General features: G+C 37.0%; 2 protein-coding genes across 5 annotated transcripts in view; one reads left to right on the top strand and one right to left on the bottom strand.

The window, feature by feature from the left end:
• BCAR3 (BCAR3 adaptor protein, NSP family member) overlaps positions 1-4,552 on the top strand; it is a 53,367-nt gene extending 48,815 nt beyond the window's left edge. For both annotated transcript variants that reach the window (XM_053470118.1, XM_053470119.1), the window contains 5 exons: positions 399-514; positions 1,132-1,300; positions 1,387-1,498; positions 2,084-2,296; positions 3,193-4,552. In XM_053470118.1, the coding sequence (XP_053326093.1) occupies positions 399-514; positions 1,132-1,300; positions 1,387-1,498; positions 2,084-2,296; positions 3,193-3,353 (771 nt within the window). In that variant the 3' untranslated portion in view covers positions 3,354-4,552. The remainder of the gene's footprint in view (positions 1-398; positions 515-1,131; positions 1,301-1,386; positions 1,499-2,083; positions 2,297-3,192) is intronic.
• Positions 4,553-6,534: 1,982 nt separating this feature from the next.
• FNBP1L (formin binding protein 1 like) overlaps positions 6,535-11,651 on the bottom strand; it is a 51,573-nt gene continuing 46,456 nt past the window's right edge. Inside the window, exons 12-16 of one of the 3 annotated variants that reach the window (XM_053470122.1) lie at positions 10,822-10,954; positions 10,166-10,260; positions 9,242-9,387; positions 8,757-8,915; positions 6,535-7,025 (exon numbers count right to left, since the gene is read on the bottom strand). In XM_053470122.1, coding sequence (XP_053326097.1) covers positions 7,018-7,025; positions 8,757-8,915; positions 9,242-9,387; positions 10,166-10,260; positions 10,822-10,954 — 541 coding nt within the window. In that variant the 3' untranslated portion in view covers positions 6,535-7,017. Of the gene's footprint in view, positions 7,026-8,588; positions 8,916-9,241; positions 9,388-10,165; positions 10,261-10,821; positions 10,955-11,651 lie in introns of those variants that run through there. The other 2 variants (XM_053470121.1, XM_053470123.1) reach the window with 2 other exon arrangements.

Below are 11,651 nucleotides of genomic sequence, written 5' to 3'. Positions count from 1 at the left end.
GCCCCCCAACACATCGCCATAACAGAAATATCCCAATGTCCCGCACTGTGTTCTTAAGCATGATATGTTTACTTTTTAACTTTATCAGATGAATGACATCACACCCCATTTACTTAGAATTGTAAAGCACTTGTCAGTATAGGTTGCGTGAAGCATTATAATGTTTCTTTAGGGTATAACAGGAGCCAACCTAAAGCGAGGTAGGTTACATTACAAGTAGGTAGGTTTCATACCCTTTCCAAAAACAAAATTACAATATATTGTGTGAAATCACTCTCATTCTGTAATTTTTGATTATCATGTATTCTAAATTCAGTTGTATAGAATTGTAAAATATCCTATCATATGTCAACAAAGCGCTTCCTGGACACATACGTATGAACGTGTGCTCCTTACAGGTTGCTAAGATACTGGACGTCACGCCTGAGATGAGGAGGATCATGGGAGTGAACTCAGGCCTGGAACTCATAACTCTGCCATATGGACATCAACTGCGCCTCGACTTAATTGAAAGGTAAACATCTATTCAATATGTAACGAGTTATTTTTCTCGTCAGTCTCCGCAAAGATTAAGTAGCTTAGAAACGTAGATGAAAAACCATTTAATTCTGATAACGCAACAGGTTTATACGACCTTTATCAGTTGTTTGGCTATATATTGTCCTGATTCATTGTCGTTAAAACAGGAACAGAATACATGGAGTCAAACAAAGTTCTAAGTAATATTAGACAGGAAAAAAAAAAACCTCCCAAAAAACGATGGGCGATATCTGGCACATACCGCTAGCCGACTAGTTATCTCATGTGTTCTAGAAAAGTAATTTTAGCATAAAAAAAAGAACTACTATCCCCGCGCCATCATCCGATAGCAGATACCGGGCTCTCTGCAGCGTCGCAATAATATTTCATATTAGGCCATCGCATGGTGGGTGTATGAATACCAATAAGTTACCCGGAAGACTAATGTCCGATGACACGTCAAACACAATCACGGTAGCTTTGAGAGAAGGCAGCCAATGAATCTATATTTAAATAGCCATTTACTTGATGCCATTAGCATGTATGGTGCGTGTATAAACACAGTCACAATTTCCATTGAATGAGCTGTGGATTCTTGTTAATATATCGCAGGCACACCACGATGGCGATTGGCATTGCCGTGGATATTTTGGGGTGCACGGGAAGCTTGGAGGAGAGAGTTGTAACGCTAAACAAGATCATTCAACTCGCCGTGGAACTGAAGTACTTGGGGGACTTCTATGCCTTTTCTGCTATAATGAAAGCCCTGGATATGCCTCAGGTATGAAAATAAATACATTAAACGAACCAAGGTATTAAAATCTTTTGAAATGCCTACTTATGAAAACACTTTTGTCCCCTCTCTAGATTACAAGACTGGAACACACGTGGACAATCCTACGGCACCAGTACACGCAGACTGCTATCATTTATGAGAAGCAGCTGAAACCCTTTAGCAAAACTTTACACGAAGGAGGAAGTAAGTGGCTTTGTCCAGTAACATTAACAGGACGATCGAGATACGGGTACCCACGTGTGTCCTAGTTTTTACAATCGGAATAGAACTCATAGGGGTTAAGACGTTTTGAGGGAGTTTGCTGGAATCCACTTCAATTTGCCCTCGATCCAAGGTTCAATTCATGCTTTAAGAGACATCTTAAAACCACGCCGTTTTTACATAGGACTTTATAATAATTTATAATGTTTACATATGACATTTACAGATTTCATAAGTGCATTGTTTTATTTAGTGATCTGTTACAGCCTAACTAGATCAATATTTTCAGAAAGGGTTCTTTCACTGATTGATTGCTACGGCAGTGGGTTCCTTTTTACTTTAGCCGAGCTTTACAGTAACATTATATTTCCTTCACGAGACAAGCAGGTTTGTGTTCTAAGAGTGCAAAGGTCCGATACCCTCAATATTGTTAGAGATAGGTTTTCGGAAGTATACATTTTCACAGATTTATTATTTGAGTATCAGTCACTTTCCACACCTTTAACCCATTTTGAAACAAAACTTTGGATGGAGATCTAATGCAGCATAACTTGTATCTTATTGTAGATGCTATGTTTTCGATGCAAGAAAACCTTACTGTCCCACTGGTTATGCCCTTGATCATATTGCTGGAACGCCAGTCCGTTATTTTTGAAGGAATGGACTACTGGGAAAACAACGATCGAGGCTGTGAAATAATGTTTAGCCATCTGGAAACGGCTCGTTTTGTGGCTGAAAATGCAGCTTTGTATCAAAGTAATGCAGAGAGGCTATTGGAAGGTAAGAAAAGAGAATTAGAGGTTATTCTGAAAAAGCGGTTGTGCTGCAAAGGTTGAACCGTGGTATTATCACAACTGGGCCAATGGCATGGAACTTCCATTGAGTGCTCCTTGTGCCTGAATCACTTTTCTTCCATAAAAAAAAATTAAAAACCCACCACTTCAGTTTCATAATTTAAATGAGCAAAATAAGCAATATATACAAAGTGAAAACCTACATTACGTGCAAACATTGGGAGCGGCCACCTTACCTTTTCCTACCTCAAGATTTGGATGATTATTCCACCCTGCTAAGTTATGGCTGCATTATAAAATTCCTATTTGTTGCTGATTGCTACATCCTATAAAGTACATTTATAACAATCATACTTACTGCAAACAAAGCTATTAATACTCAAGAAGTTTAGGTGGTTATGGAAAATCTGCGACAGTTCCTACTCAATGGCTGTTATGGCAATGGCTCAATCTTGAAAATGCGTTGAACTACATATTTGTTTTGAGGAAGCCCTAGGAGGATACTGGTGCCATTATTAAAGGCCTTATTTGTATAGCATATGTTATGTGGAAACATATTGTAACATTTACAGATATATGTAAAAGTTTCCATTAAATCAAAACTATTAACAGTAAAAATATAATATGGATTAACAAATTAAAGTGCAATTTCAATTATTTATATTTAGGATCTCACATTGTAGAGAAACATTTATGAATGGACTTATCAATGCTCTAAAATATATTGCATTTCAAAATAATTTGAATATAAGAAGCGGTTCTCTTTTTCATGCATGCGATTCCTGCACATATATCTATTTTCGCCTGAGGCAATTTGTAAAATGGCACAAAAAGCTGATTAAAAGTGAAATATTTTCACGTTTTGTCCAACTGTCACACTAGGATTTAAACCAGACATCGAGATGAGTGAAGTCTTCAAAACAGAATTTCAGATGAGACTCTTGTGGGGCAGCAAAGGAGCGCAAGTCAATCAGAGCGAACGGTACCAAAAATTCAGCCAGATTCTCACAGCGCTCTCAAGGAAGCTCGAGCCGCCCTGCTGACCGACACGACCTCTCCGCAATCCATTCTAATATGTTAACGTGAAATATATATTTGATTTGTAGTATTTTTAATATAAATACTTTGACTGTAAATTGTCAAAACTAAAAATTTAGTGGATTTAATTTTCCATGAGCTGTATGTTTCTGTAAATGTACGATGTATAGTTTCTCTTTTTAAGATTATGCACATTGCATATTTATTTATTGTTCCAATTTTTTTTCTCATCAATCTCAAAATATTTTATCCCTGCAATTTACATGATGATGTCATTCAGAATCTGACGGCTTTAGTCATTTGCACGACCGCTTGGGCCAAGATTAAGCAGCATTGCTGCGTGTGGACATTGGAGCTAACCAGTTAAATGTGTTTAGAATTATTTCGTTTTTGGACAAGCAAAAGAAATTAAAAATGTATAAAATGACGCACCTTGACACTTCTGGTAGTTTTTCAGAAACTGAATAAAGACATTCTTATGAAAACCAAGAATATAGTTTGAACATGTACTGCCGGCAATTTTGGATGAGGTTGATTACTTTACAAGTTAAGAAGCACATTAAATAAGGACATTACGCTGAAGTATTTTTTTTATTATTTAATTAAAATATTCTCAACAGAGAACACTATTCTTAAAGTTTCAACGTATTTAACAATAAGAAAAATCAACATGTGCACGAGAAAAATATGCTCGAGAAAAAAGGAAAAAAAACGTAAAAATTTAAGACAACGTTCAATTTTTCCAAAACAAATGATTTGAGAAATAAGTGTGCAAGTACAATTTTTTTTCCTACATTTAGGCAATAGATTCATTTACACTGCAATGTTCCATATGAAGTTGAAGCTTGGAACAATAACATTTTGAACAGTTAGTCACAGATAAAGAAGAGTCGTTTCGTAAGTCTTGAAGAGTGAACCCTATGATACAGTGGACCATAACATGAAAAATTGTATATTTATTCTTATCAGTCACAGCCCATTTTACTGCTGGAGAAGCCTGCTTCGTATTGCTGTACAAACTCTCCTTTAAGCAAAAATGGTTAAATATCACAAAAGAAAAATGAAAAACTACGCTTTTGTAGTTTTGTCAGTTATGATTAAAAATACACATTATATAAATAACCCTTGTATAATATTCAAAAATCTAATCCAATGTTTAAATAGCTCCAAATGTGTATACTATAAGCTAATAGTGGCATTTTTTTGTTTTTGTTTTTTTACTATAAAGATAATTGTCCAGACATCATAGTAAAACAATTAAAGAGAATGCTGAAGATTGCCAGAAAAATGTCTGTGTAAAAAAAAACAAAAAAAAAAACCCCTAAAAAAAAAACAAAAAAAAAACAAACCCTAATGTCTAACAGAATGTTAAAGCCAGATGAATGGTTCGTAATCCTTTCCCTTGGCACACCAACGACTGCGGAATTTTCATAAAATCAGAATGTTTAGTGAGCAGGAATGGATTGCGAACTACTGCGCAACACAAAAAAATGGTACCGGAGCAATGGAACGAAAGCATGATTTGCCTGATCCGGCAAACTAGCAGGACATATTTGCCAGTCTCCAACTGGGATTCTATTATGACTCTTGTGATCTTTAGGCGATGATCGAATGTAGATTGAGAATGCCATGTCAACCCATTGGATAAGATTAGGATGTACACAGCTGTCCATGGGCGGTAACTATTGTTGTCCAGCTGCAAGCAGAATGTGACGCTGTGGGATTCTTGAATAGAAAACTATAGGCTCTGTTATGCTTAATTTATTGTACGGTATCACACAACTGCCCCCTGTATGGGGGTCATTACCAACATTATGTGAAACCGCCATGTGACAAAATTTGGAAAAAACACATGGCAAAAGCATGGGGCAAACTGCATGTGCGTGGTTACCGTTCGAAAGCAATGATTGTTTTTTTTTTTTGGGGGGGTGTTCCTGTGTTTTGATACACAGGAAAATCAAACAAAAAAAACACTGAAACAATGCTCTATAATGAGTTCTATTAAACCGTTAACCAGGGAACGTATATCACAGGTTTGGAAACTGTCCGGAGATTTAAAGTTGGTGCAGTGGACACCTCTATACACAATATAAACAGATCAGAAATACACTTAAAAAGTGCACAACATTTTATAAGAATCATCTATATTCAGCATAACAAGAAAAGATTGCCAGATTACACACTCTAGACTTCTAATTGTAGTAAATGGAAATGTCATTTCCCAGCCACAAAAGGAAACACTGTACATTTCAAAAAACAATGGACAGATTATAAGGACTGTGTTACATGGTTTACAGTGTAAAATGTATTTACTCATAGAACATGCCTACGACTGCAGATGTGGCACATTATATCGCAGAATCAGGTGGTTGCAGGACCTTTAAACACTTAACGGGATCATGAGAGAACGCCAAGACGGCCATTCTCTGACCTATCCTCAGAAATCGCCAGCCGTAAAGTTAAACCCCCGTAGGGATGCATTAACTACATTTTGTGGATCTCAGGATTACTGGCGGGCTATCTCAAACGTATGATCCAAAAAAGGAGTCCGAGGATAGGGTTAAAAACCACAGCAATAAGCCAATTATTGAGAAAAGAAGTAAAACTTGATACTGTTCTGGTAGCATTGGCAATCAATATCCTAGGCACTCCAGTTTAAGGCAGCATCAGAATAGAAAGTAGTCAACTTGGTCTAGAGAACGGTGAAGATCTTCTTTGGCCAAATGCTCAGTGCCCTGCATAGAATGACCTTCTTGATCGATATGTATAACGTGACCCATATTTCTAGTTCTTTTTACCAAGAGTGGTCCACATGCAAGACAGAATCGTAGGCCTATAAATGTATCCATCACCGATGTAAAAACTGGAATGTAATAAGTTATTGGAAGAGATGGACAGCCGTAGCAGCAAAACGATAGAAAAGGATGATATGAATACAATTGGTCAATCGTGGTTTTGCTTAAGAGGGAAATAAGGCATACAGACCATGGGATAGAAAAGAATAGCCCACGGAAAAAATACAAATGATAGTGAGGAAAGTCGGGAACATGCGGTGTTAGGGTAGAATATGGAGATGGCACAGGCAGACATTCACGTATTAGCCTCCAATGAGAGAGAAACACTCTAGTGAATATCCTGAAAAGCTGCAAAGCAGGCGGATTACTGCATGTCGAGTCTGGGGACATATTTTGGGTTTAAAAACACAAATCCTAGGGCATGATGATGACCCTTTGATATTCCGTGTTCTTGTGTTATTAAAGAAAGGTGCGTGATTCCTGCACAATGGATACTACAATCAATCTCGGATTATTACATTGTTAGGTATCATTGCTCAGGAGACAGAAGAATTTTACCTAGATTATCTTAGAGTATAATTGAAGGCAGTAAACGCAGCGATATTTAACATTCACTAGTATGTTTTCCACCTTTGATGGGATTTTTGCTAAAATGATGAAAAGATGGAATGGTTGAACCTTGTTGCATTTTCCACTGCACAGAACATGCATCATAGGGGTAAATGGAAGGTCTGTGTTAGTCAACAATGTATGTTGGTACCATGCCCTCATGCATGTTACTTTTCTCACATGTTCCCCGGCCTAATTCCCTCCCCTTTAAAGAAGCTGCATGTAACCGCCTTCAACATCTCGCCCAGATTCACAGAAACCCTCTTCAGGAACCTGTAGTCCGAGAGGAAAGAAAGAAAAGGGACAGTTATCAGGGTACTCAAAGAAGTTAGATCATTTGTGCTTGATCCTTCAGAAATATATTAGTCCCCAAAATACCAAGCAATACAATGAAATACCAAAACATCTCCATGCGCAATGCAGCAGTTTTCACAGCATACAATTCTGTTTACTGAACATGAACATGCCGTGGTGAAAATGCTATTCTAGATGCCGGTATAATATATATATATATATATATATATATATAAGTTAATAATATAATATAGGCGACTACTAACTTGGTATGGTATAGCATAAAATCCCAAATGTGGGCCTAGTGGCATATAATATTTTTATCAAATGTCACTTTAATGAATACCAAGAGACGCATGTTCATCTTCAGTCGAGAGTATGCTTTACCAAAACACTACTTCTGTTTAAAGGGACACCATCGTGAAAATGATACGTAGCTAAAGAACAGCTTAAATGGCGCAGATGAGTTTTAACATCACTATATATGTAATTTGACACATTTAGGAAAGTAATTTTACCAATTTGCTGTGTTTTATACCACTTTCTCTTTGCTATATCATACTGCTATAAACCGAAAGCCTCTGCTAAATCAGCAACATCTCTCTACAAATATATTGTGAATAAGTCTCCTGCCAACATGCAAAGACTCTTCATAAGTAAAGCTATGACACGGGATAAAGCTAATCAAGGCGGATGTTAAATTATTTTTGTAATAAAACTACTCAGCCAAAAATGTATTTTCATGATAGTATCCCTTTTAATGATAAGAACAGTCACCACTAATGCAAATATCTGCTATTAGTTAAAAAAACAAACAAAAACTATTAAATACTGCTTTTAGAAAAAATCATAGAAGAAAGCATTTAAGTTTAACTTGAGTATGTTTGGTTTATTTGGAATGATCATAGTTTAGGGAGATGGGGGGGGGGGGAACAAAACCACTGCTACCAATTAGTGTTTCGGTTCTGTTTTTTTTTTTGTAATATATATACATATTTGTACATGTTTTTGCTACAGAATAAATACCTTCAATGATTTTAAATTGCCACCTGAAAGCAAACTTAATTGCACAGATAAAGCCTGGTACAAAATGTTTTATCGCATAATGCCCGGATGGCCGCGGCTGGTGATGCTTTGCGTAATAAGCATTTTGCATCTACCAAGAATAAAAAAAAGTTGCCCCTCTATCTATATTAACAAAAATGTCAAAAGAAAAAGAAAAAAAATAATCCACAAAAGGTTAAACTAATTAAACCAGAAAAAGATTAAATAGGCAATCAGGAGGCTTTCGTGTTTTGTAGGAATGCTGAATTCTACACAACTATTTAAAAAAATGTATACATTTAAAATGAATTTCTATTAAAAGAGAATGTTTTTCTTTATCCAAAGCATTGTAATAACACAAGTTTGCTATATTAACATTATTTCAAAAATAAATCAAGGGAAACCAAATCCCTCAATATAAAATCTCCAGTCTAAAATAGATGGTAAAAAAAAAAAACCTAACAAACAAAACCCAATAAGGGAAAAAAATAGCGAACGGTTACTTCAGTGGATTTAAAATGTAAGCATGTACACCAGTGAAATCTCACGTGTCTCACTGCGCTCACACAGTGAACAATAAACATTACATCTGAAAGCACGATGCATTTCTATACTCGCCCTGACCGTCTCGTTACGTTTGTCTAGTTTAGATGTAAGTTACTGCACCTTTACTGTTTTTCTCTAGAGTAATATCTATGTACGACGTCGGTACGTAGCCTTCGTCTCCATTTTGCTTTCTTGCTCTTGTCCAGCCATCTCCTTTATCTTCCTCAATAATGTACATAACGTCCCCTTCTTTCATCGTCAGCGTTCCTTCATTATTGCCTAAAGAAGAAAAGCCCAGGTCATTTGCCGATATACATGTATCTGATTTACAGGTCACAACACGGGCTGTTAATCGGAAGCAAGAGATTTACAGGTGTATCATCGCCCAAATCATCCACAATTAACTTCTTACCCGACTAAAATGGCTCGTTAATAATTCGATTTGTAAGGGAACTCATTGCAATTACTTTAAACAGGGGAATCATATTTTCTAAAGCTTAATAAACTAATTCCCAGTTTAACCTCTAAGCGTTACCCATTCTTAAAAAAAATAAAAAAAATAGAGACTTCTCTATATAACCAAGACTTCTCAATTAACACATTACCATCAAACGGATAGATTGCTTTGCAGTGTCCTATAGCTGGAAGGGGGTCGTCGTCATCAAACTCATCATCAAACTCTGAGTGCACGTGGGGTTGGGGCTGGACTCGAACTTCTTGGGTGGCATCTTCTGTATAGCTTCCTTCAGGGCTATATTGTGAAACAGATTTAAAAGCACAACATTTATCAGAAGAGTCTGTAATCCTTCTTAAAGCTGAGAACTTAAAAATGTAATATTTATGTGAACATTCCTTCAGAAGTCCTGGTTTTGAATAATTTTCTCAAACTGGTCTGTGGGCCATCAGGGTCCCTGCGTCCTTTCAAGGTGCTGCTCGCAGTGACAGATAATGGAATAGCCGGTTATCTGCCGTGCACCAGATAAACTATAAGATTTCTCACAACTACATTTGTCAGAAGTGGCATTGAAGTCCAGAGCTTTCAAATTTGTATCTCTGGCACAAAAAAAATGACAACTTTGCTTCCTACAAGCATGTGGCATAACATGTACAAGATAGAATGTTTGCTTCAATGCAACATTTTTCTCACTTTTAAATGCTCCCACACAAGGTTAACGGCGAGTTAAAATTACACCACAATAAAGAGAACATTGTGCGATATCAATAAAAGAAATGTAAAAAGTACTTCTTCAGCAGATAGCACCTAGTGTAATGAGATAAACCACATACCATAATTCTAGAACGGGCAGACAACGGCCACAACAAAGGGACAGTTTTACATTTCTTGTAGTCAGACAAAGCTAAAGCTTCCCAAACCCAAGTGAGGAACTCTTGGAATTCTTTGAGCTCAGACAGCAACATCTAGGTTTTTTTACAGTGATAATAACAATGTTTGCTTGTCGTTTGCACAGGCTAGCGTGTCTGGCCACATCTACCGGTAATTCTACGGGTTAAGTGTATGGTATAGTAACCTCTCTCTTCCTTGTGTCACTAGATGGTTGGTTTCAGCGCTGTGTCGTCTCTCTGATCTCTGCAACACTTTGTTCTCAACTTCTGATAACCATGTCTGTAAACAAAAGAAAAAGAAACTATTACTACACAATGCCAGGCAAACCCTTTGAGTGAATTCATATACATTCAGCGTGTGACATACAAGCAAAGGTCATTACATGAAAGTGAAGCTAGTTGAAAGAGTAATGGGAGGAGAACCCACAAAGCTTATAGTCCCTCTTACAATACGATCTCTCATAATAGTTTGAAAAGTTAAACCATAAAGTCTCAAAAAAGTACTGTTATATCAAACAGAAAGATGCAAGCTTTGTCCCCTTTCAATAAACAGTTCTATTTCAGCCACTGCAAATCCTCACCAAGTATTATGCCATACAATTGTATCAATATTGGTTAAGCTTTGCCCTATAGTTTTAAAAGCTAAATTTGTTTTAAAATGCAAACATTTCAAAGAACAAATCGAAAAAAAAAATAGGTGATAAAATTTAAAATGAGCAAATGGGGGGGGTAGTCATACACAAACATTAAAAAAAAAAAAATACAACAACCACACAAACCATAAAGTGCAGCTTTGACCCTCCATGATAAATCAGTGTTATACGGCGTTCATTAGACTTACCTCATTCTTATGAATTTCTAGCCGGAGCTTCTCTATATTAATCATAGTTTCTGCAATTTTTGGCTGTAAGCTGCTTGGGTCACCCATTTGTGGAGTTTTTTCATAAACATCTTTCATTTTATTCAGAGCCTCCCTGGGGAAATAAATGGGAAAACATTGCTTACCCTCAGTGAGTAAAAAATTTCCTGAGCATTACCGCACTTCAAGTCCTTTTGAGACGAGTCCTCGTCTCAAGTGACATAGTACGAGGAATTTTATTTCTGAACATTTTCAGCGTGAATATATTCCTGGTCTCAGGTGATCTTTGGTGAATAAATCCATCCACTAGAGGTCAGCACTGGAATCATAGTCCGCAGAGAATGACTGAGCAACTGAGGACTTCAAATCACCCTCAGCCATCAGGTGGCAGCGCATGAACAACTCCCTATAATTCGGAGTTTAAAGGACATTCAGCCGTCTGTAAAAGAAAGGCGAGTACTCGTGGCAGGTATGTCCCCATTTTGTGGAATTCTGCTATATAGGGGTTTATTCACTAAAGGGAGAGGAGGAGATTAACTCTATCACTTCAGTGTTCATTGTTGAAAGGCCAACAATTTGAATATTTCTCCACCAAGAAGGGCCGAGCTGGCCCTGTATAATGCATCATTCCACGGTTATGAGACTCCGCACTGATTTAACTATACATTTTACAGGACCAGCGAAGCCCTTCCTACAGGATAAACATCAATAATCTATAGAGGAATCAAAACAACTCTTCTTTCAACTCTCCCTTTAGTGAATTAGTGTCAAATGTTTTACCAAGTTGTCTGGAGTGCGAGGATGCACCCATT

The sequence above is a fragment of the Spea bombifrons genome, chromosome 6 (assembly GCF_027358695.1).
Source record: "Spea bombifrons isolate aSpeBom1 chromosome 6, aSpeBom1.2.pri, whole genome shotgun sequence".
In the NCBI taxonomy this organism is placed as follows: Eukaryota; Metazoa; Chordata; class Amphibia; order Anura; family Pelobatidae; genus Spea; species Spea bombifrons.
This window is presented reverse-complemented; position numbering and strand designations above follow the sequence as displayed.